A 26,857-nucleotide genomic window follows, 5' to 3' on the forward strand; every position below is an offset into this window, starting at 1 on the left:
GGTCTAGTAAGTGCTCTTGATATACCCTAACAGAGAAAATTATTCATGTTTTGCCCACAGTGCTCCTTCTATAAAGCGATCCCCAAAAACAAAACAATGGACAGAATCGTCCGGAAAAGGGAGCTTTCCCATTAAAAAGGGTTTTGCTAAACAAACTTTTTTTAAACAGTTGAACATTCAGTAAAGATAGTGACAAGCTGCTCATAAAATAGTGGCTGAACTGTATTACAAAGGTTTTATTGCAATTATACAGAAGTTACAGCAATTTCAGAAATACACAAAGCTTTGGATGGTCAAGGTCAGTTTTCCTCTGAGCAATTAAGGCAACTGTCTCTTTAATCTAAACAGCAAGTGGACATTTTACCAGCCATGGATTGAACAAAACAGAAAAACTAAAAACAGATTTTGACTGGCAGAATAGAATGCAGCTTTTATTTTGTCCATATCTGGCAGAAATTCAGCAGCTAATTACAAAGTATACAAATAAAATGCATCTATTAGAAAAAAATATATAAAAACAGATGAAAATTTTGCTGAACTAAAGATATTTTAAATCTGAGTCTCTAGAAAAGTCTAAGTTCTGTAGTGTGAAAATAAGAAGCTAAGGTATTCAGCACAGCTGAAACACATTACTGTTTTTGTCTGTTTTCTTTGTACAAGAGTAATCTAGCCTCACTTCCTTCTCAGTCTAGTCAAGAAGCTGAACTAGATTTAAAAAATGCCTTTCTTCCCTATGTATGCAGCTAAAAGTTTGGTTTCAGTGGCATATGGCCAATTCTAGGATGTCCAGAGATTAAATTGCACATTAATTTTGATAGAAAATGTGATTAATTTCAAAATTTTAAGTGAGAAAACATAACTTTTCCTCTAACATACCAGTACGTAAGCGGATATTTCAAGTTAAAATAATAGCTGTTGCAACATTAAAATCAGTTTCTCCAATTTAAATTAGAACCAAATAGCCTGTTTTTAAAGCATGAAATTAACAGCAAAACATATCCAAGTACTTTACTAATACTCTGCATACCCCTAATAACTACATATACAAGCTTTAGCACTACAGTACTTTCCATGGAAATCCTTCCTGTTCAGTCCTAGCATCAGTGTAATAAAAAACACACCCCCTTTAATTCTGCACTTAAGGAAACACCATTCTTCAAACTCTTTTACCCCGAACTGAGTAATCAAAGCATTTGGTGACTCCACTTTTAACAGGCAAAAAAATAGCCCCACCTAACAAGCAAGCAAAAATCCCCACCAGAGTAAAGACTATAATGAAAAAAGCATTAAAAATGGAATAATTCAAAGGAACTAATTTTTCCTTAAGGATAACCAAGTTACAGAGTTAAGGCCCAAGCAGAAGCATTGGAAGTTTATTTAACACAGTAAACTCTCAAAAGTAACATAATATTCTTCGCTCACACTTAGTCTTTGAATCTTATCAAGGCTTCGGACTGTTGACCAGCTGTTCCATGCAGCTGCTGACTTAGCACCCATTCTCTTCAAGTATGGGCTGTGGTTTTATGATTTATTTGAGCTTGCATGCAACATTTGGATTTTTACTTCCACAGGCACTTTATGAATAAAAAATACTCTCCTCATCAAAAGCACATTGAAAATATTTGAAAGTTCTGAGTTACACTAGTGCACTGAAACATGTTTCTGTAACATAGCAGCTAAAGCTAAAAAAACCCACTTTTGGTCAAGTGCACGTCACATGCTCACAAAGGTTTTGTTTTTGCAGGGCATAGAAACATGCAGCCATTTGCCTTTTACTGTTTCTCTAAGTATTGCACCTTTTTTTTTTTTGTAAATTAAAAAAATACAATCCATTTTCTCTGAAGCATCTAGTAATTAAAACAAGAAAAATATATTTCCATGTGGCTTGGGACTATTATGGATGACTTTGTAGGAAGACAATCCAGACTATTGTTATTAGACTACCCACCTTCACTCAACACAAACCCCACCCAGCCCCGGTTTTATCCTAGACGGTGGGCTTGTTTCTGCTTTAAATTAAGTTACTCTAAATATGGAATATTCTTTGCACTGATATAGAAGTTCCATCAAATAGATCTTAGAGAAGCCCATTTACTTCTTGAAGTACTAGGTGGAAGTGATTAAAGAGAATTTATTCTAGTATATGAAGCATAGCAGCTTGGGGTACAATCATTTCAGAGCAGAGGGGTGTGCTGCAGTGCCACCAGTGCACCTGGGCACGGCACTTCACGTGGCCAGATGAATTAAGGGCATCATGCTTACCTAAGAGCTGACTCCAGCAGGATTGCCACACCTGTCACAGGCAGATACTTCACAACTGTAAGCTCACAAGTAAGGGGCCTTCAACAAGAACTAAAGGCTCAGTATCCTCTGTGGATAGAAAGTGTAGGTACTGCTGCCCAAAAATGCCTCTTGGAAAGATATGGAAGTGCACTGTCCATTATATACAATAAAATCACAACCAAAGGTGGGGGGAAAGGCAACAACTTCTGCAACAGAAGGCACAAGATAGTTTTTCATTTTAAGAAAAAGTTGCTTGTGAAGCCTTCAAAAAAAGCTAGAAAATTACTTTGTTGTTTCACAATCTAAACAATCTAGTTTAAGGTTCTCACACATGTTCTTACAATGTCCTACTGTGAACTGCCTTGACAATTATGTTGTTTCACTTCTGTTCTTTAGACAGCTACATGGTCACCTCCATCCCAAGCTGTTTGGATTTTTAAAAATTTCACCAAAATATACATCTACTCTGTGTAATCAGTGTCCTCCTAATACAGCTTTGTCCATTTCACATCCTCTCCCTCTGTCTCCAAGGCTTCAAAAGTGATGGCAAAGTCAGAGAATTATTTTATTAAAACTACTAGCCTGTCCCTTAATCCTACCTAGTGAAATTCTTAGATTTTTAGACTGAGTTTCAGAAGATTAGCTATCCTAAATGTAAGAAAATTTATAATTGGACATGTAATTTAGAACAATATACACTCCTAATGTTTTCCTGCATGAAAATACTATTTTTTGGCCATTTTTATATAAAAACGAAATAGAAAAGTGTTATTTATATAATATATTGTATTTAAGTTGTATTTATATAAAAATCATTTGGAACAGGCTTAAAATGTAGAGAAATTTTATTTTATTGAAAGGTGTCACAACAGCTTTCCTTAGTGTTCATGTGTAATAATAGAATACCAGCTCTTTATAATAGTTGAGATTATTAGCACCATAAATGGATATAAGGTTTCTGATTTTTAAACATGTGAGTGGTTATGTAAATAATCCACCTGTATTCATTAGTACACAGGCTGACAATAAACAACTTCAACTTGTATGTGCCAAGTAAACCACATAGGACAATTTCTTCAACCTGTTTTACCAAATTCACAGTTGACAGTGAAGTGACCTTGACAGACAGCACCTCTGGAGGGAAAAGCTACAAGATGCTCCCATTATTGCTTTTTTTGTTTGTTTTTAAAGTACAGCTAGTGCAATGGTTGATTTTGGTTTGGGGTTTTTTAACACAGTGAACAGATTGCAGCACAAATCACAACTCTAGCTCTAGTACCTCTTGCACATATGCAGCAAACCATAACACTCAGTTACCTGACAAAATATCAGTTAAAGTGTCATCCTGAAAGTTTTACAATATAAAAGCCAACTCCTGCTAATTGTGAAGAATTTCTATGAAAACGACACCAAATTTGCAAAGACCAGTAGAAACTACAGCACCAAAGGTTTCTCAGTTTGTTATTGTAGTATGCTGCATGGCGTTTGCAGAACTGGACCCTGAAGCTACAGAACAATGCCATCTTATCAGCTTCTTGTCATGCACGCATTACAGCATTCTCATATTACCTTGGAGGGTCCCTCAAGGGACCAATGTCTTTTCTTGCCTAGTCTTTCCAAGGTTGGATTTACAGCTCCAATTGACATAAAGAGCTATGGATACCCAAGATCCAACCTAGGAGAAGTCCTGCAAGAAAAGCTGTCAGCTGACAAGGAAGAAACCATATTGCAGCCAAAATGAGGTCCTGTGCTGTTTTTAGGGGAAGTCTTAAAAGTTTTCAAAGTCACATGGAAAGCATGAGAACCACAGCCATCAAACCATTATTTCTGCTTTTACTTTCAGGTTCCTTGGTATAACCCTGACCTCAAAAGCTAGCAGAACCTTTTTCACATCTCACATATACTGCCCTGAATCATGAAAATAAACACAAACAAATGTGCTAAACATTTAAGAAGCAAGAATTGATTCCTGAGGGAAAAGAATTATGTCCTACCATGTTAGGCTTTAAAATTATTTTCAAGTACTAATTGTGCAAAGATGTGTCTGACAAGAATGCCTTTGGCTTTAGGGTTAATTATGAAGCTCTCTCAAATGTAAATTCTACTCTTCTGTATTGAGCCATTTAGAAAATACAATTAGTAGAAGCAGATGTAGTTAGACAAGAGTCTAAAGCAGCACAGGCTTCAGCATAAGCACCATTGCCATTTTCAGTGGCAACAAACGGAAACAGGTGGAATGTAAACCCAGTTTTTACAGAAGTAACAAAGCACTGCTAAGTTATTCAAAATGTAAAGAGGGGTTGGAATTCAGTAATATTGTTTAAGGTTCATACACAATCACTTCAATGGCAGAGGTAAAAGTAAGCAGGGAGATAAACTTCCTCTTGGTATTCTCAGCACACCTGCCATCTTTAATAAAAAATTTAGAAAGCAAACAGTCCCACTTATCTTAAATATGACTCACACACCTGAAGTAACACCCAATTGTATGCTCTGTTGAATTGGAACACAGCTCTCTGATGAGCGGTTTTACAGAGATCTGCCTTTTCAGCTCCATTTATAGTTTTGATTTGTAAGTGACCTTCACTTTCTAGCTATTGCCACCTTTAGTACTGCACTGTCAGTCCAAAAGAAGCTCAAAAGGACAGGTAGAGATGGCTCACAGCCATCTGTACTGTACAAATGCAACCTGGTTTGCCTTCTGAATCCAATATTACTTATGCCAGAGAAACCCTTTCCACACCCATGTGCCTGCGTGGTGCCTGACCCCAACTGCTCGAGATGCTTTTATTTCAGACTCATTTCTGACCACTTTTAATTAAAAAAAAAAACAACCAAAAAACTCAAAAGTCATCTTCAAACATATTTCAAAGATACTTTGTGAAAACTGAACTCATTTGGCACAAAGGAGCATCTTCTGTAGTAATTATTTGCAGTGTCACAAATGCTAACTTCCTAAAGACCACATTATGCTGAGAGAAAATGCAAGAGCTAACATTATTATTTTTTAGGCACAGCTTGAAAGAAGAATATTTCTCCTAGAAGAAACCCATGCACAGACACCTTAAAACATCTCTGGTACTGTATCCAAGGAATCTGAAATTTTTTCATTGCCATTTACCAGACCTAAAACCAGTTATATTTAACCATATAGACAGCAAGTAAAGGACAAAAGCACTCACTCCTCATCCAGCAGAAGGACTGGGTCAACCACTACAGAACCATTTTTAAGAATGCAAAAACTAACTATAATAGTATAATACAGCATCTTTTTTCAACTGTAGTACAGATAAGACTGCATGTAACATGCAGCCAATATAATTTTAATTCATGAAGTGACACACTGCTCCTCCCAGTAAGAAGTGATCTTCTCTTCCCACCTAGTTTGCATCTTAAAGGTCAGTACACAGCCAAGAGCCACAGAAAACAAACAGCTCAACATGTGCTCAACTCCACGTTCTTTGCAATTAAAAAATTTTCCTTGACAACAACTCAAACCTTTGTGGGTTTTTAATCACTGACTTACAGTAGAAAGAAGGAGTCCTCAACACCAGTATTTCATGTACATGTTAGAGACTACACAGTATTACTTCATCTTTAAAAATCATTCAGGCATTGAAAGTTTAGTTAGGAAAGATGAGTTCAAAACTGGAAAGCTTCCTTGCAATACATGAGCTACCTGTATCCAGCCTGACATTCTTATGTGCTGCTTTCTAGGTTAGTAAGATTTAATCATATGGTTAAATCCATGGAAACTGAAGCCAACTAGAAAAAAGCTTCAGTATTTAAGCATTGCAGCACTTTGTTCTTCTTTTAGAAACTATTAATGGCAGCTTGTAGGAACAACTTCTAAAAGACTGTAAATAATATTTAAGCACTTTAATCTCCAAGCATTTTTCACTGAGTTGGGTTTTGTTTTTATATAGGAAGTTATGGATGAGAGCCAGCAGAGATACACATCTGTACCATGGAATGGTGTGCTTAATACTGCTGCTTCCTTATAGGCTTTCCTTATAGTTGGTTTTTTTTTCCAGAACTATTACACAATTTAAATCTACACTTCTTACAAGTTAGGTATAGTTTTAGCTCCATTTCATGCAAAAAGCAATATATGATCACCATCTACTTCAGTGTTTTCATCTTCTTTCCTTTTCCTTATAAATACTACAAGTGCCTTTGTCTATATTCTCTGTTTCACAGCTCTTCTCTCTGGATTCTAAGAAATGTCACAGAGTGGCACATGAAGACTTACTTATAAGCAAAGCTACTTGAATGGCATGCCAGGGTATTTTTCTCATGTGTACTTAAGCAGCAATACTCATTTGAATGATGCCTAATAGGAGTATTTACTTTTAAGATCCCTCTTCTCAGTAACTGAATTAAGACATTAATTTTACAATGCCTGGAATAGAGCACTTCAATACAGAAGTGTTCTATCTCATAGCCCATATAAGAGTTCTAGGTAAGTCCAAAACACATATATTGTGAAAATATCAAGATGACAATGGAGTTTTACAACTATTAGATCTGCCAGTAAGGCAAAATGGTTCCAGTCTATCTAGCAGCTTGGACCCATTTTCAAAATAAGCCCATGAATCTTTAAGATTCAAGGTTTATGCACTTAAAAAAAAAAAAACAAACCCACAAAAAACCAAAAACCCCACTAACAAAGAAAAAAATCCTGCAAACAAACAAAAACCAACACAGAGCCATGTGAAAGTTTGTTTAAAGTTAATGGAAAGACTTCACCTTGCATTGAAGCTAATGGATCTGTCCCTAGAACAGTAAATCCTATCTAATGAAATGAGAAAAAGAATTTGGGTTAGTACCAAACAACTTAGGATAAACTGTCTAGCCAGATACTACTGATAAAGAGAAAGCCAGAGATTGAACAGATTCTGATTTAAGACCCTACTAAGCTAATTTGCAATAATTCAATTAAGAGAATGGTCTCTCATCTCTTCTAAGACTTCCCAGTTCTGTCTCTGTTGCTGAGCTTTATTTCTCTATTACATGAAGGTAGTGTAGTTTAACAAACTTTTTTTAGTTTCCTTCTCTCCCAATTTTTTTAAGGAGGGCAGCAAATCCAGTACTAGGGTTCATAGCAATGTTTAGCACAGCTATTTTTGCTACGACGCCACCTGTGGCGATCTTTCCAAGAAAGCAGCAGTGAAGGATGACTAACAGTTAGTACCATTTACATCCACATGGGAGTGCTAAGCACATACCGAAAAAGGTGCCCGTTTCCAGTGCTTTCAAGTAGACGTTAACAATTTCTGGCATTAGCAGTAAGTATCTGTAGCATGACTACTTAGCAGCATACTTCTTTAAATGCTCAAGTTAACATTTAAAATCCAGATTTAAATTTATGTTAGGCATTTGAAGAAAGCCCACCAGCATTTAAGTCATACTGGTAAATGCAGTGATGTTTTTTTATTAAGTGTCTGTAAAGTTCAACACGAAAATACTCTTCAGTCGAGAAGAGCATGTTATAGTCAGAGGAAAGGGGCAGCTCATGTGACACCTGAGAAATATTACTATAACTAGGAAAAAATAACTAGTGACACACTGCTAAGTATTTGGCATATATAGACCAAATAATATAATGACCACTTGATGGTAGGCCTAAGGGAAGACCAAGTTTCTTCTTTTTGCCTACTCCAATCTCTTGCTTCTTATGATGAAACTATACTTTAAGCTTCATGGTATTTGTATACAATGATCATCAAGATGTTACAATAATTAATTTTTACATAGCAGTTGTGGTTTATATCAGATAAATTACTATAACAGTAAGAACTAGGATATATATCATTACTTACCCCATTTTATCACCTTACATATAGGTCTGAAGAGTCATCAAATACAGTTACACCATCCAAGTTGGTAAAATCACTTAAAAGCTATTGAGAGGATAGAAAACCGGGGCTTTCTGCTAATTAAACATACACATATCCCTTTGAGAGCTTCCATACAATGGATAAATATTAAGTACTTAAGGAAGGACTGAGCCAGAACAGGAATAAGTATTTTGAGCTAGAGCTGCCACTTAGAACCAGGTAAACACTCTGCTTTTGTTGGGCTGTGTGAGCTTTCATTCTACTGCTGAATTTGATAGAGATGTCTGTTGTAATACAGCAGGAAAGTCTATTTCATCACTTGCACGTTTTTTTTTCCTTCAGAAACAGGAATAAGTGTAAAAAACCCTAAACACCTCATCCTGCATGAAGAAAGCCTACTCTGCAGATCTGTTAGAGAAATCCCACTGTCAAAGTGTTTATTTTTCAGCCACCAGATAAAAACAACTGCTTAAGCTCCTTAGGTAATGCTTTTCATCATGCTATTTTCAAGGCACAGTGACTACTAATGAAATCCATTCATAACTCCTAAAAGATAGTATTACTACAAGGGGATTAACATGACTATATTTAAGGTATCACAAAGCTTAGATTTTAGCTTTAAAAATTATGATCTATGAAGTAGTACTGATATAACAAGTATCTCAGGAGATCTACTGACTGGTGTTGAACAGATTAATTTATGAGAGAAAAAAGAATTTTCAAAAGTTTTTTGATACTGGCTTTGTAGCTGTTCAAGGTCTGCTAGAAGCAAGTAAATGAAAGCACAGATATGCCGATATACACACAACTTCAGAGGCACATTATCAGAGTCTACTAAACTCATTTTAAATAACAAAACCAAACCACAGCAGAATTTCTTTCTTAACTAAGTTTTTCCAAAAATGTATTGAAAGGAACACTTTTTATTGTATTATTTTGATAATGCACAAAAATATTTGAACGCACAAAAATATTCTCATGTACAACTCAGAAATTATCCCCTTAACTGAAAATTATTATGTTGGAATACTCTGTATTTCTTTTTATGACTTTAACTCTGGACTTTTTAAAAACAAGTTGTCATTAGTTAAATTGTGTTCACACTTGTCACTCAGTTCGAGACATTCTTAAAATATGCAGCATTTCGTTTCTATTAGTATCACCTCAACATAATGCAGTTTTATCTTTTCATTAGGTTTTAGTGAATATCTGAAAATAATATTGAGTTAACTGCAGAAATTATTCCAGAATATAAATGGCTAAACATGGTGTGCTAATTTGCTACTTTGCTTTCACAACAATACAAAACAACATAAACTAACAAGAAACAGGTAGCTGTTAATCTGTGGTTTTGTTACATGTTCACCCCATGGTAGCTTCCCCCATTCTCAGGCACCTTGTTTAGATAGCCATTTTAACTGGACTGCAACCCTGGGAAGAAGAAAGGTAATCTATTTTTGAGGTCTACCACAGTGTCATTTAATATGGAATTATTTTATGCTGTAATTGAAGAAATGCTGCTGTTGTAGATATCCCATCTTAGCACTTTTTTGTTTGGTTGTTTCTTTAAAGTAAATCACAGAAACATGTGTCAAGAGGTAAAAGACAAAAAAAGAAATTCAGTGGAGAACTATGGCTCCCAAGCAAACCTGCTACATAGCTTCAGAAAGAGATTGCTACTAAAATTAAAATTTTTATTTTAAATGTAGCCCCATTTTGGACCTGGCCTTGCATTCCTCAAGCAGGTGAGAACTGTACAACTTCTACCCGCATTAAAACTCTAGGATTACTCTTCCCAGTAAATAATTTTGTTTAAGGTATGTGCTTTTGTGTATATCTGCATCTATATACACTGACAGGCACTGTAGAGCTATATACACAAGGCCAGCTGTAATTCAAGATTCAAATGTTGAAACTGTGTCTCTTACTAAAAATAAAATTTTAGGCTCCTTGAGCTCTGATGCTAGCAGCTGTTTCTAATTTGCAAATTCATCAGGTAACACAACTATTTAAATATAAAATTACTAATAAAAATGTAAAAATTGGTATATAGTACTATACATTGGAGTTAACGGTGGTAAGTAGTATTTTAGGGTCCTAAGATATTCATACCCACAGTGTGTAAAAAAGTCAGACTTGCTTCCAGCTGTACCAGTCACACAAAGGCCTAACCTCCATTAGCAAGAATAATGCAACAAACCACTTCCCACAAATGTGTTATTTTTTCTACACCTCAATATGCCAATATCGTGCCTTTACATGTTAGCATGTTTTTGCCCTTACGCACTCCAGAGCTCTGAAGAGGAGACTTTTGGGTGCTTCTGTGGATGCGTGATAGTAATGGAAGTGTTACTGTGGTCTTTGGCACCTCTATCTCATTAATAAAGCACAATCCTGCTCCGTTTTTTTCTTTAATAAAAAAATCCCATCAGTGGTGCATTTCAGTAGCACTGAAGAGTAGAATAGGTCTGTACAGCCAGATGAGAGGAAAACATCTGAAACGCAATATATGTGTCTACAATTGTCTTTCCATCAATTGCACAGAAGCTTGGTCCACTTCTTCAGTTACAGTCTTCTTAAGAACTTTGGTTACAGCATTAATGTTTTGGTAAAAAAAAAATCAAAAATGAAAAAACCAGAGCAGATGCTTTCCTTCTTTTCTTCAGGTAGATTTTTCATTGTCCTCTCCTGTCTTCTGAACCCGTGAATACTTTTTGCATGAAGATTTGAAGCAGCTGGGAGGCCAAGATATTGGCCAGGAAAAACTACAAGGAACAGAGCCTTGCACATTCTTCTCGAAGAAATAAAATATTGGATACCACCATGCTCGAGAGAGAAAATTCGTCTGCGAAGACACCTTTAAAGTCTGTATTGGCACAAGCATGTAAAGAGGAAAAGGCAACTGTCAGTTTAAAGGCTTGGAATCAATTACATTGAGTCAAGACAACAGCAAAAATGCATTGCATGTGCATGCATTTCTGCAAAGACAGTGAGTATTTAGCCTAGAAACACAGAATGGAGACAGAGTCCAAATACATACTACAAACTGAGCATCTTGACCACAAAGAGATGCTTTGTTGCTGTGCAAAATTTGGGGGAACAAAGCACTCAAGACTTCTCCAATATGAGTGCTTTCAGGCACGTCATGTTTCCACTGATGAGTGATAGTTGAGAATTAGACTAAATGGGCTTAAGAGCTATGCTTCTACTTGAAAGTGTTGCTGAAACAACAGCAGCAACAACCTTCTGAACTGTGTACCTTTAACAACATTTACACAAGAAATGTCATTAGAATTGAAGGAATGTCTAAGTAATTTCAGTTATCCAGAAATTTTAATACTCAACTACTGTTTAGTCATAAGCTGAGACAAAGAAGGGCTATTCTATACATCAACTATAGCAATAAAACCTCAAAAGCTCCAAAATATTTTTAAGGCAAATTAATATTATTAACTTAACAATGAAGTGATACTCCTTGCCCATTCTGTTTAAACTTCTATATAGAACCTCTTTTTATTCTGAGATTAAGAATTTACTTTAAGCTTCAGGCAATTTTAACAAATGCAGGCTACACATTGATTGTGAAGGCCACTCACCTTTTCATTAGCCATGGAGTGGTACCACCAGAAGAGCCGCGTGGTGATATAGTAGGCAATGATGACATCTACGGTGTAGTGTTCATGGGCAACCAGGATACAAATAATGCCAGCAGCACTCATCAGCCAGCAGATTAAGTGATACCACCAGAAATGACGTGGTGAATCTGCAAGACAGGGAGGTGATGGGGAAAAAACACAGCAAAAAGCCATCTGTTATTCTAACAATCCACAAGAGCAAGGGGAAAAGATAAGAAAATTAATTTAAGGCTGCTAAATTTGAAAACATAACTCATATCACACTGGTACAGATCCCCTGCTATCACACTGGTACAGATCTCATTTTGATTTGTATGAATGTACATAATGAATTATGCAAACTTACTGAGGTGTTCTTAATTTTTAAGGTGAGCACAAGATGGGTTAGTTAGACAACACTGCCACCCATCTTCTAGTCAAATTAAGTTTTCCAGTTAAATCATTTCTAGGATCTAGGGTGCAGAGGAAGAGAAAACTGAGGTAAAACATACACTTTGGTTATTTAACTTGGTTGTATTTAATCTTTTCACAGTCTATTGTTGAGTAAACTCAAGTCTCTAGAATTGATACAACCTGAGCAGAGATCACAAATTAAACAGAAATACACTCATTTTAATTCTTAAGTTGTAATTAATTTGCACGAAGCCTCAGTTCTGTGAAACAAAATACACAGAAAAGGGCAGTATGTGAATTTATACCCTTTAATGAAAGATTTAACAAATGAGAGCAAAGCTCTTCAAAATGCCTTTCAGTCACCTCAGTGGAAAAGTTCTCCTGTATTTCTTTGCCCATTGAAAAAATGCCCTGAATGTCACAATGATCATTCATAACTTCTGACAGGCTAACTGGCTTCAATTCACTCACAGTGAGAGGTTTTGGCACCCCTTGCATACAAAGCTCAGAGGAGTGTGCTGTGCTGCCCTTTGGAAGATTTCACACACTGGAGGGATGGGCAGAGCAGAACCTTTTGAAACTCAGCAAGGGCAGGTTCAGGGTCCTGCACTTGGATGGAAGAACCTGGTGCACAACTACAGGGTGGGGGCCAACCTGCTGGAAAGCAGCTCAACTGAGAAGGACCTGGGGGCCCTGGTGGCCAAGCTGTCCATGAGCAGCACCTTCATGGCCAAAAAGGGCAGAATAGCCTGGGGTGTATTAGTAAGATCATTGCCAGCAGGTTGATGGACATGGTCCTGACCCTCTACTCAGCCTGGTGAGGCACATCTGGAGTTCCAGTCTCCCTAGTACAAGACAGATGTGGAGCAAGTCTAGTGAAGGGCTATGAGAATGATTAGGAAACTGGAGTACCTCTTTCATAAGGAACAATAGAGGAAAATAGGCCTGCTTAGACTGGAGAAGTGTGAGAGGAAACCTCATCAGTGTGTCTAAATATTTGAATGGAAGGGGTCAAGAGAACAGAACCAGGCCCTTCTCATGGGTGCCAAGCAAGAGGACAAGAGGCATCAAGTAAGAAACGATGCACAGGAAGTTCTACCTAAATGCAGGAAGAACCTGTTTACTGCGCAGGTAACCATGCACTGGAACAGGCTGCCCAGAGAGGCTGTGAACTATCCCTCACTGGAAACATTCAAGAACTGTCTAGACACAATCCTGTGCAATGCGCTCTACAGAAAATTGCTTGAGCAGAAAGGTTCGGCTAGATAACCTATAGTGGCGCCTTCCAACCTTAACCATTTTATGAATTTACTATAGTCACAGTTCCATTTCCACTTGATTTGTGTTTCAAACCCATATAAATACAGTCTGCGTACAGCTGACGAGTAACTTTTGGAGGGCAGTAGTTTTACACGTACTTTTGTCATTTGTTTTCCTGGTACAATGAATATGAACAAGAAAGTGCATTGAAATACAGTCACTTACACTCTTTGATGAACAGATAGACCAGCGTTAATACTACAGTGTGTCCACTAAACAGGAAGTCTCCACAGAGGATGTGCGATCCAGTTATGGATAGACCACCACCAGAAATCAGTCGCAGGATTCTCTGAACTTTTGCCTGAGAGTCTCCATTCAACTAGAACACCAGAAAGAAGTATCATAAGTGACTCAGGTAAACTTCTTACCCAAACACATGCAGAGTCAAGGAGACAGGAGTAAAAGGACAAATTATCTTAATTTTCTTCAGGTTTCTTTCACGTATTCTGAAATGCACGCTTATTTGTTTAAAAGTTGACAGGTGATAAAGATCAGTTTGGTAACTAGCATTCCATCTATACTTTCCTAGGCTAATTTAAAATATGCATTGTACAAGAAAGAGATGCAGAATATACCAACAAGGTAAACATTAAAAATTTTTAAGGTCAGATCTCTCATGGCAGCAGTTGACAGAATCAATGAAACCCATTAAAAACTGGTACAACCTTGCATACCAATTCTGTTATTCTGTCCAGAGCTGACCAGTATTTCTACAGAGTAAAACCCTCAAACTCGCTTCATTTTAGATTTAATTACAAACTCATTCAGGACTTAACTTATATTTGGAGGATGTACATTTTTAAAGCATATATTAGGACCAGCTTTTGATTTCTTACAGATACTAGGCAGTTTTATCTAGCTGCTTTAAATTAATTCTAGGAAAAAAAACCAAGATAAATGCATAACTCTTTTCCATAATCAGAAAACTATTCACATATTAAAAAAATCCAGAAGAATTATCATCAACTGTTTTACCAGAGCTGAAGTAATTAATCCTGGTTTAATGCTAGCAAAATGTACTTTCAAAGATATTTGCATTTTCCTTTGATTACCTCTTCTCACTCCTCAATACAGTCTATTACATAGTCATTCTCCAAGATGCTAGAACAAAACCATTAAATCTTCACAATAGTGGCAGTTAAATAAAGCATTTTCAAAAAGACACTGATTTGTAAGAGAATTATTTCATCCACTACATCCCTAAGTTGTCTCAATATACAAGACAACAGTCATGAAGCTGTAACTCAAGACTAGAAATCTTATCCAAGAGGTAACAAATTTATTCCTCCACTAAACTGGCAATACTTTTTTTCAGTACAGCTAACACAATAGAGTTTGTTCCAAGGAATTTTAAGTCTACAATTTTTTATTAGTAACCTAAAGTGGGAGTAACAACTCCTTTATGCCATCACTTAACTCCAGTGTCATCAAATTTTTAAAATATTTTTGTAAAACTATTAGTATGTCCATGTTTCTGTATGTATCAGTTCATTTAAGCAGCTGAACTTGTTTAAGTCACATTCCTATACATTTTGCAGGTTGGAAACTGAGACAGGCAGCTGACTTCAGGTATTGCAATAGATCTTGACCAAACAGTGTGAGAAACTAAGCAAAGAACACAACAGTGTGCGTTTTTACAGGAATACAGCAACAAAAGCTTGCATATCAGGCTATGAATTACAGTATTGACCTTGGGTATCCTACCATATAAGAAAAAACATTGCTACAGTAGCAATAGAGCCTCAGAAGCAAGGTGAATGATTTAGCAGCAGCACTATTCCAACCTAAGATGTTCTGAAAGGGAGCAGCCAACTGCATCAACAATTTGAGGCTCTGTTATCACACAAGTTTTGGTTTATCACTACCTGTGTTTCTGAAGACATCAGCTGAAAGTATTTTGAGTTATTTAGTAATACCTGAAACATTATCTTCTATTTGATCTAAGGAGCCATTAGGACCAATGCAAAGACTTAAGGCAAGAAGCAAGAGGCAAAGACTCTTACCTTTGGTGCACACTGAAAATGCATTCCAGGCACAGGTAAGGTGGTAACGTACATGGTAATACAGCGGTACAGATACAAAGTTCCTATTATAAAAAAGAACCTGCGCCCCACTATTGATCTGAAAGTAAGGAAAGGGGGGAAACAGATTGAGTACAAAGTTTACATGCAGGATATTCAACAGTTATGGAGCTCTAGCTACATTAGAGAGCTGAAAATCTTTCTTAGATATCTTTCTTAGACTGAAAGAGCAGCTCCACCCCAGCTCTTCACCACACACTTCTCTGAATCAAATATTAAATCATACCTCTTTAGCATTTAGTCTTGTTAGCTCCTTATAGTGTGAAGCTCCCACCAATTTAAGATGTCCTCAGTCTAACTTACAGGTGTAGCCAGGCAGTTTTCCTCAACTCAGTGACCTTTTCTTTTCAGTCCCATACTATAACCCCATTCTCAACTTATATATAGTTAAAGACACAGGAAAAAACTTCTGTTTAGCTGTAGAGGACAGTGGGGTGTGTTCTTCCTCAAATTTGGATGAGATTTTCTTACACCATCATGATTTCCCCAGTTTAAACATCCTCAGGTCAGTAAACACACTTTGAAAAGCCCAATTTCAGAAAAAACTTGACTAGTACAACATAGATGTCAGAAGTTAAGAATTCAAAGACATCATTCAATAGTCAGAAAAGCTGTATTTCCCTACCTGGCATAGGCACTATAACATTCTGTAAACAAGCTATCCCTTTGTTATTTTCCTGCCAGCCCTATTCTACAATATTGTTAAGGATTTTACTGTATGATTTCTTCTACCCAAAATGAGCAATGTAAACATACAGCAGAGGAAAAAAAAACATTGGAAACTTACTTGTATCTAAGAAACAACCACTGGAATATCCATAATCCAAGTAGTATCATTCCATTTATTTCTGATACAGAAAAAGCCCATTTCACACGATCAATGTAATCAAAAAATTTGTCAGGCAAGGGAGGGCTTAGCTCCTTTGGAGGTACTCTCTCATGGACCACAGTGATCATGACAGTTGTTAAAATCAAGTTGAAGAGAGCATAGACAAAGGCAATGCCTGTTTTCCACCATTCCAGAGGAAATTTGTTCCTAGATTCAGCAGGCATAGCAATTTGGATGTAATCAGGATACTTCTTTGCTGTTTTTCGCAAGCCATTAGACAAGCCCTTGGGTTTGCTAGTGCCATTTTTGTTCTCTTCACTGACTGAGAGAGTAGGTCGTGAGTAGCCATTAGAAGTCTCATTTGGCTGACCCTCCATATGCTCTTCAAGCTTTGCTGTCTCAATGGTATTCATTTCCAAGGCTTTATTAGTGACCAATTTCTGGGCTCTCTGAACTCTGTTATTCCTCAAAGTCCAATGTTCTTGTTCCTAGATGACTTCTGTAGAACTCTAAAATGCATCCATTGTGCCTCCAAAGGAATTTGTGAAGACAAGTCTTTCTTCTAGAGCTGAATCATCTGCAAAAAAAAACCCCAAAACAGATACTGAGAGCTTTCATAACTAGTAACGTGACAGTGAACAAAATATTCTCAGAACAGGCTCTCCATCCAAGTCTACTTAGAAACACAGTCAAAAGGCAAATTACTGTGAAATAATTCAAGCCAACTCCTACTTGATAAATCTCATCTCATTTTAACAACTAGTACCAATTAAGGCTTGGGTTATTTTAAAGGACAAGATCCACAGACTTAAATGATCATGGCATCACTTGCTTTATCAGTTATCAGAATTAAGGCTAATCCATATTTGCAGCAACATTGAATTTTACTGCTTAGAGATAGTCCATGAAAAATATCCTGATTTTGACCATAGGGTTGCTACAGATATTAATATGGGCTGTCCATATAGATCAGACAAATCTTGTCAGTTCAGGTGATGGGACAAAAACCAGAACGGCACTACAGAATTCAATTTTGTAGGGCATAAATTAATTTAGATTCATCTAGAAAATCTACTCAATAGATAGCTCCATTAAATTTCATTAGATCTAAATGAGTATTCCATCAAGACAAAAATGCATTTATATAGCCATTGTAATATCCACTAAATGTCTGAAATTTCAGATAACTGAGAAATATATCCCTGGATTGGATTCTTAGTTATGGTAGACTACACATAGAACAGATGACAAATGAACCTGTGTTTGTCCTTTAGCTACTTCAACAACAGATCTATTTAGATGGTTTTAAACAGGAACAAACAGAAAAGAGTCATTATTACTCAGGATTTATTTCAGGCTGCATTTGCTAATTCACCGAAGTTTTGCAAGCGAAAAAACCAGGTAAGTACATATGTTTTATAACAAGTTTTTCTACAAGGAGCAAAGAATGAAGTTCATCTCTAGTGAACAGACATCGTGCTAGCAAAAATAAAGGCCATTTCCCCATCTTTAAAGTTCTATGAAACCACTTATCATAGCTGTGATGTACCTATTTTTTTTACTCTGTTCAGCTCCCATGACAAAAATAGTATAACCATGTACAAATTGCTCCCCATCTACCAGTAAATTGTGATTCTCTTATTTTAGTGGCTCCTGCAAGAGAAGTTCAGCACTGCTACCCCCTCAAGTCTCTGCATGCCAACCGCAGGCTGCCAGTTTGCCATGCTTTGTGTACAATTAAGTCACCATGATGGCAGCTAGAGCTGCCAGTCTCCCTACCATATACCAGAGGACTTGCTTAAGAACATGCCACCTGCTTACAGGACAATCTAAACCAAAAAGAGCCTGGAAAGTCAAGTGATGGTGTTTTGGTCCTTCCAGCCTCATCCCACCCAAACAGAGAAGACGTTTAACGTGTTCAGCACATAAATCTCACTGATTTCCTGGGTGCTGCTTCAACCACTGAAAAAGAAAAGTAAAAGTTCAGATCCCAAATATTAGATTCCTACAAATAAAATGGAAATAGATGAGAAGCATTTCTAAATTTATCCCCCAACAGTGTTTCTGAAATCCACTGTCATTGGTTGACCTTCCCTAAACTCTTGATCTACAAGTGTATGATAACCATCCATACACAACACATACAAACAATAAACACCCAAGAAAACAAGTGATGATTTTTTATGCCTTTTCTCCCTCTTACCAATCATACTGTGGTCTCTGCATCTCTAAAAAAAGGGCATGTTTAACCCATCAGCCAGACAACAACTTCTCTGATGCTTCCTACAACTAAAAATACCCTTTTAGAGCATCTACAAAAGCAACAGCCTTACTCAAAACTATACCAGAACAGTATTTCAGCTTTCACAAGTCTTTTTCTTAACACACACACACACACACACATCTATTCCTTCTGTCTACTACTAAAGCTAAGATTATGACAGAACACTTTGGTGACAGTAGAGAAAAAAACTGAACCTAATTGCTTATATTTTGGAATGCATGTACCTAACATTCATTTACTAAGTCAAGACCCCACTTCTCACCATGATGTTACATATAGCAGCCAGTGAGGCAGCAGTTGGCAAAACCTGGTAAATTTTACATCCTGCATTGTTGAAACATTATTAGAATTATGCATTAACTGAGAGCAAACTACCTTCATTATTTCCTTCTCTTCCCCACAAATACCTAACCTAGTGTGCCTAGTGACATAAGTGAAAGGTTTTACTTTCAGATGTTTAATGACATCCAAGTAAGCCTTAAAGATCAAAGAATATCTGAAGTACAATAAAATAAGAACCAAAAAAATGGAGTGGTGCTCATGTTCTCATATTAACTTATTAAGCAAAACAATTATAGCCACAGCTTGCAGGAGAAAGTTGTGTTCCTTCCTGATACTTTTAAGCGGATTGTAAGGCATATTGATCTACCACTTCTGATGGCTCATCAAGATTATTTCAAGCAGAGCGCATACTGTAGCCAAAAGTTTGTTTACATTGGTAATTAAAGGTGCTATATATCATCTGATGAATGATCTGTAAGAAGGTAAATGCTTCCTTTTATAGTACCTTTTCAATCTCTTTCTCCCATATTCTCAAAGAAATTAGCAACTCTATTGATGAAAAAGACAAAAGTCCCTCTTGAAGCTCTCAGTCCCTTGCTGGCAATCTGACTGGCCAGGGAAGTGACAGATACAGAGCACCAACAGCCTAATCATCCTCTGCTACTGGCTGTAAAAGGAACTCCCCAGGAGGGCACAGGTTCTTCTGCCAAGTTCCTGTCCCCAATTCAAATATCCATTCACACACCCAAAAAAAGTGTGGTTCCTTTTAGCTCCATGTTGTCCCTTATGATCCTCTTGATAAAATATCCATTTGAGTTTTTTGTCAAATCCAAAACATCTCCCTATCAAAACCAGAAGATGCCCACAAACTGCCTAGTAGGCGGCCTTCAGCAACCAGGCAGCAATGCTTATATCTGGCCATCTTGCCAACACCTAGGTCTGAAAAGCACAATAAATTGCTCTAGAATAGGGAGCAACTACTGGGGAAGTCTTGAACTCACAAAAAACTGGCCAAGTAACCCAAAAGGATAAATAAAATTCCTATAAGGAATACCTCCAAGTTTTAGGAAGAAGTTTTCTTTTTGGAACCCCTTCTATACCTTCTAAAAATCAATGTTATCAAGAAGCAGAGTTTCTTAAGCAGCAACTTTACAGCAGAAATCATAACTGCCTCAAGCAACAACATATTTCAAAGAAAATCTTTAGAATTAAAAAGATACTAAAAGAGGAAGTGTCCTAATATTTTATCCTGAGCTCCTACCAGTGCCCATGCAAACAGCATCCCTTAGTTTCCTGCATCCCTATTTGACTGTAATTTGCAAGAAAATAGTTGATGGGGGACACAGTTTTGAGACAAGCACCAGAAAGCATGTCTGCATTTGGTTCTTTATGCTAGAACTTAAGAATAACAGAGTTTTATTTAGCTTGTTAGTCATCCGATTTTCATCTAAAGGTCATTTTCACATGAAGTTAGCTCCCAAATGGTATTTCTCATCCAGTATTGGAACTTGAACATTTCCCAAAATATTTTAATTTTTATAATTTATGAAGGACTGAATAGACAATTTGCACAGGCTTTTCAAATAAGCAATTTTTAACCTGCTGTTCAAATACTATTTGAACAAGAGTAGCCAAAACAGTGAGACTGATCCATTCTGACATGAAGAGAAGCTGTATTTTCACATACGAAATGGAAAAGACTTCTGAGAGTACTTTTTAAAGCTCATTCACTTTTGTTAAGGCTGGCTCAAACATTTGATACAGCTGTATTCTTGTATTTAGTAACTGAAGAAAAAGGATCTGCAAACAAAGTACAATTTGAAGTAACTCATCTATATCATACAGTTACGGGGAGACAATTTTTATCTAGCTTGTATTTTGATCAGTTAAATTTTTAGGATTACCTATGGAACTAGAACTAAAAAAGAAGCCAGGTTACCACTGTTATCTAGACAGCAATGAATAAAAACTTGCTTTTAGGGGTTTCTCCCTAATTTTGATTTTTGAAAGCATTCCAGATCTCACTATCCCTTCTTCCAAGCTATATGTACATCTCACAGCATGCAGGCTGCTGGAAGGAAGAAAAAAGAAGCCCAACACCACCCAAAACCTCCAGAAGACAACGGCTGTGACGCCAAAGTACTGCAAGTAGAACAGAGCTGGATCACAGAAATATCATTCATTATCATCACATTATCACTTGCAGTAAATGTTAGCTTTTTTATTAAAAAAAAAGCATAAACTACTTACATCATATAAAACTATTTTCAGCAGTAGAAATAGAGCAGTTTCTCCCCCTACCTTGAGAGAGAGGGATTTTGCAAGTCCTTCATTTCGGATTACTCATGTACCAAGAGAAGACATCTTTAAGGACTAAATCCCTATACTAATCAGACGTGAAAAGCTTCAAAGTTACAGGTTATCCATTTGTACAAACCAAGTTTTACCAGTCCTGTGGAATTCTGTTTCTTCATACCTCTTAACAGTAAAAGGTATGTTAGGTTTCATTTTTCTAGTAATTCATTATCCAGTGCATTCTACAGCAGTGCCAGGTTTCTGAAACAGTATGTCCCAAAAAGCACAAAAAATAGCCCCATTTGTAGCACCACAGAATGTTTTGGGTTGACAATGACCTTAAAGGTCATCTAGTTCCAACTCTCCTGCCATGAGCAGGGATGCCTTCCACTAGAGCAAGTCCTTAAAGCCCATCTAACCTATCCCCAGAAACTAAGCAAACAAGGAAACAAAAAGCATCTTTAAGCTCTTTTATCATGTTGAACAGTGCTGAGTAGATTTGTCTTAACTGCATGAAGGAATCTTCAAACTCTTAAACTCTTTGGTTCCCAGACTCTGAAGGACTGTATTTGGTAACTAAGAGTCTGATATCCTTTAAAGGTGACACCATAACATGGCTATATTTTCCTTGTGACTAGTATTACCCTTCTGTTTAAGAAACAAGATCACAATAGCTGTCAAATATTTATTATCTTTTAGTGCTACTGTAACTCTTTCTAGAAATAATCCATATGTACATGACAAAGTTGGTTTTATTTGCAGGTTAACAATCTTTCCTAAAACAAGTGTTTTGAGAATGGTCAGTCATATATCTGTAGAACCAGCAGAACAAACAGAATCATTCAGGTTAGAAGAAACCTCAGGAGGTCCCTGGGCCTCTGGCCAGGATCAGCAGTGACTCAGGGTTTCAATCCAGCTGTACTTTTCATGCCTACAAAGAAGCACAACCTCCCCATGCAGCCGGTTCACTGCATGGCTGTTCTCACAGTGAAAGCTGGACTGTTATTTTTGCTATTTTGCTTGGTTTTTAATTGTTAAATCTACTGGTTTAGTACCTACTTCTTATTAGAAGTTACAGCCTTTATATCTCATCTTCCCACTGCTGCGAAGAGCCTGGCCCCCATGTCCCTGATGGCATCCCTGCAGGTATGAAAGGGCTGCAGTCATGTACCTCTGACACTGCTCTTCTTCAGGCTGAAGCAACCCAGGCTCCCCCAGGCTCCCCTCCCAGGCCTGTGCTCCAGCCTCCTGACCACCCTGGATGGTCTCTCTGCCAGGCTTGTTGCCATTTCATGTTTTGCCTGGATCAAGGACCAAAAACCAGATACAGTATTCTAGACAGCCAAGTAGAACAAAGCAGAGAGGAATAACAACTTCCCTATAAATAATGACTGTGCTCCTATTAAATACAGCTCAGGACAGTGTTGCCTGCCTTCACTGTCAATGCACACTGCTAAATCCCTTCTGAACAGAGCTGAAAGAAGTATTAATGTTATTCCAACCTTAAAGTCTAAAGCCTAAAGACTCCCTCACAACTTATTTATTCCAGAAAACTAAGATTAAGTCTTCTTCCTGCTTAACTCATACTCTCTAAAATGAGACTGTTTCAGTATTTCACACCTGCACAGAAAGGTCTGCTAACCTGAAGTGATATTTAAGCTCTGAATCAGCTGCTTTTGAATAAAGGCAAAAAAGGTTCTCTATCACTGCATATTTTGTAACATTGCAAAAAAATGTTTGGCTCATAACCTTGTTCTATTCATTAGAAAAGCCTATTATAAACACTGTACAAAGTAGGGAAGTCACTGTACTACCTCAGTTTCATCAGACAAAAAGCCTCTGGATCAGGCTTTTATGGGCAGGCTGGCTTCTTCTTTTATTCTGCTAGAGCTTCACAGACACTGCTTAAGAGCCACTATCCAAAGTAAGATTCTTCTCAAAGAGACAGCAAAGTCTAAAGATTTGTTAAGAGCCTAGCAGAACAACAAATGCCTCAAATCTTTCCTAGCTGACTCAGAAGTTGCAGACACTGGCTGTGAGGTAAGGGGGAGCCAGCACAGGAGGCAGAAATGTTTTAGACTATTTTGTGAAGTCCTCCACCTAGTTACAGAGGGTAAAGGCTGCACTTCATAATGGAAAGTCAGACCCAGAGATTAGTCACCACTTTCAGTACAGGGCAGTGAGGAGTCACAGTGACTAATGTGTGCTTTAAAGTGACTGCGCGACAACTTATCAGCCATCAGGCAGCTAGAAGAGGAAGTTACATAATCAGTAAATTGATCTGTGATATACCCTAAAAATATTTGAGTAATTATTAACAAGATACTGCCTGTCAATTTTTTCCCCATGTTACTTCCAAAACGCAGCCGTGCCAATACCAAAATCACAGAATCACACAATCACACCTTCAAGATCATCAGGTTCAACCCATGCCCTAACACCTCAACTAAACCATGGCACCGAATGCCACATCCAATCCCTTTTTAAACACATCCATCCAGAGATGGTGACTCCATCACTTCCCCAGGCAGACCATTCCAGTACTTTATCACTCTTTCTGTAAAAAACTTTTTCCTAATATCCAACCTATATTTCCCTTGATGCAGCTTAAGGCTGTGCCCTCTCGTTCGGGCAGTTGCTGCCTGGAGAAAGAGACCAATCCCCACCTGACCACAACCACCTTTCAGGGAGTTGCAGAGAGTGATAAGATCACCTCTGAGTCTCCTTTTCTCTGGCCTAAACACCTCCAGCTCCCTCACCAGCCTGGTTGCCCTTCTCTGGATGCACTCCAGCATCTCAGCGTCCTTCCCAAACTGAGGGGCCCAGCACTGGACACAGCACTCAAGGTGTGGCCTCACCAGTGTCGAGTGTAGGGGAAGAATGACCTCCCTGCTCCTGCTGGCCACACTATCCTTGACACAGGCCAGGATGCCATTGGCCTTCTTGGCCACCAAAGCACACTGCTGGCTCATGTTCAGCTGACTGTCAACCAGTACCCCCAGGTCCCTTCCTGCCTGGGCACCGTCCAGCCACACCATCCCCAACCTATAACATTGCAGGGGGTTATTGTGGCCAAAATGCAGGACTGGGCACTTGGACTTAATAAACTTCATCCTCCTGGACTCTGCCCATCCATCCAGATGGCCATCCAGCCAGTTCTGAACCCAGCAAAGATACTTCTGTCCAAGCCATGGGCTCCCAGCTTTCCCAGCAGTGTGCTGTGGGAAACAGTGCCAAAGGCCCTGCTGAAGTCCAAAAAGACAACATTCACAGCCTTTCCCACATGTAAATAAGAGGTCACATTCCTGAGAACATTCTAGTGTACTTTCTGCAGCAATAAGAACCCTCCACCTCAGAAGTTTAAAGTGAGAGGACCGTAATTGCTTAAATCTGCACAGCATTTTACCAGCAGTAATAAATATAAAAGTTGCACAATCCAGAGAAAAGTGTTTTTAGCACTGAGGTGTACACAGAGGCTCCTACCTCATAACTCACTTTTTAAAAAGCCTGAAACAGACAATAGTCCTTGCAAAGCACAAGACTGCAATCCTCACCCCACATGAGTTCTTAGGACAGGGCATATTTAAAACTAATTAGTATCATACTACAAGCTGGTTTCACATGTCCCTCAGTTCATGTGGCACATTACAAATTGTGACTCTGTAGATAGCAGCAACACTTGCTGTGTTCAGAGGCTCAAGCAGCAGAAACATCCCCTTTCAGAAACACCCATATCTACACACCCACACACACCCTTGTCTGATGGTATTCTGACCAATGTTTTACCCTCTGTGCCAACAATAGAAGACTAGCACACTACACACTGTTAAAACCGGTCAGGAAAGAATCAATGACTCGCTTCCTCTCTTCTCCCTAAGAAGAGTTTTCAGCTTGCTCAACTCTGTTGATGTAGTTGCCTGGAAAGCTTTATGAGTATTAGTTAAGAGGGATGATGCTCACAGTAAACAGAGTGACTAAAACTCACCAAGAAACATGATGTAGTTCCTATTTCGGTCTTCCCCTCTACCTCCTTGCCACGCCTACCACCAAGCAGCCTAAAGCTTGTGCATCACTATCAGCAACCCCAGAATACACAGACCCCTCATTCAACCTGTTTGTTTACAGGCTCAGACATCCAAATCTACATCTAGCTCATACACTACATGCTTCCTTAACACTTCCCTGCCCCCCCACCCCCAGCTTTTGTTGACACACTTTCAGAACTAAAACTTGGTAAATTTAATTCTAACACCAAGTCAAGAGTACTGAGCAATTTCAGCAATTACCAAGATCAATCCAGACATGATTACTTAGGGGATTATAAAAGCAGCAAAGAACCCTTTCATAATATACTGTTCAAGCTTTCAGTTTGCAATAACCAAAATTATATTAAGTTTTCCAGATGTAACTGGGTTTCTCACTGAAGTTCTATGCACCAACTTGAAGCACTACACAGTTAAAAAAAAGGCATCACAACCTAAGCTTCCAATGCAGTCCCATGGTTTTCTTTAAACTTCAACAAGTATTCCATTAGCTCAAAGCTTTCTATTAATAGAAGAAAATACTTTCCACATTATGCTGGCAAGAAAAAAATATTTCCTTTTTATATTATTTAATTCAGAAAAGACAGTGTTTAAATACTAAACACTTAAGTACTATGCACTTCAACACTTCCTTCTTCATTTTTGTTTCTGCCACAGACTGATGAACACGAGAACACTCGTGTTTCCTTAGGATAATCACTTCTCCTGCCTGGCAAGCTATCTCCCCACAACACAGGGTATTATTGTTGAATAAATTTTCTGAGAGGATGTTAACAGTGGGGCAGCAGTGGAAAATAATAACAATTATAACCTAAAACCTTTCTTTAATGCCTTTCTCATGTATTTTGCTATCTCCATTTCAGCCCCACCCTAGAGGTCATAAAAAAAGAGACCAAGAATCCTATTAATGTGTTTTCACTGCCCCTCACAGAGCTACTATTTAAGAACCTAACTAAACATCTCCAAAATAATTGCAACCTCTCTTCATTATTCCCTGCTGAACCGTAGCCTTTGGTAAGAACAACCCTACGTTGAACACCAGGGCAGTAATGAGATTCCTTCATGCCAAGCAGCTCATGAGACTCAACATAGAGGCTTTCACCATTCACATCAGTACTTTCATTTGTCTTACCCTTCTTGCCTAATAGTTTGAGAACTCTTTTTGCTTTAAGAGCTTTTAAAAAGGATTTAAAGAACCAACTTAAAGGACTGAAATGAGGAAGTTGGTGATGTTCAAATTCCCACTTACTAAAAATATGAGATTAAAACTATTTCTGCCAGAAAACAGCTGAATAGCATCTTCAGCTGAAAAGTCATCATTGCTCCTAAAAAATTATCATTAGAGTCTTTCATTGTAACATCACACAACTGCTTTGTAACACCTACATCTTGCCCATCATGCACACAACAGCATAACTAAAAAGGTACAAATCAAATTAATGACTGAAATTACATTGATCTTATCCTACCAGTTGGTAAAACCTGGTGTGATAGTACTGAGGTGACTCTCAATCTACACAGGAAGATTTATATTACACTGTATCACCATGTACCTCAAGTAGCAACTTCCAC

General features: G+C 37.8%; 1 protein-coding gene across 2 annotated transcripts in view; it reads right to left on the bottom strand.

Annotated features, from left to right (window-relative positions):
• Positions 1-209: 209 nt before the first annotated feature.
• Positions 210-26,857, bottom strand: part of SGMS2 (sphingomyelin synthase 2) — a 42,160-nt gene continuing 15,512 nt past the window's right edge. For both annotated transcript variants that reach the window (XM_038136380.1, XM_038136379.1), the window contains exons 2-6: positions 16,340-16,958; positions 15,475-15,592; positions 13,637-13,790; positions 11,720-11,886; positions 210-10,989 (exon numbers count right to left, since the gene is read on the bottom strand). In XM_038136380.1, coding sequence (XP_037992308.1) covers positions 10,786-10,989; positions 11,720-11,886; positions 13,637-13,790; positions 15,475-15,592; positions 16,340-16,794 — 1,098 coding nt within the window. In that variant the 5' untranslated portion in view covers positions 16,795-16,958 and the 3' untranslated portion in view covers positions 210-10,785. The remainder of the gene's footprint in view (positions 10,990-11,719; positions 11,887-13,636; positions 13,791-15,474; positions 15,593-16,339; positions 16,959-26,857) is intronic.

Source organism: Motacilla alba, chromosome 4, assembly GCF_015832195.1.
Source record: "Motacilla alba alba isolate MOTALB_02 chromosome 4, Motacilla_alba_V1.0_pri, whole genome shotgun sequence".
In the NCBI taxonomy this organism is placed as follows: Eukaryota; Metazoa; Chordata; class Aves; order Passeriformes; family Motacillidae; genus Motacilla; species Motacilla alba.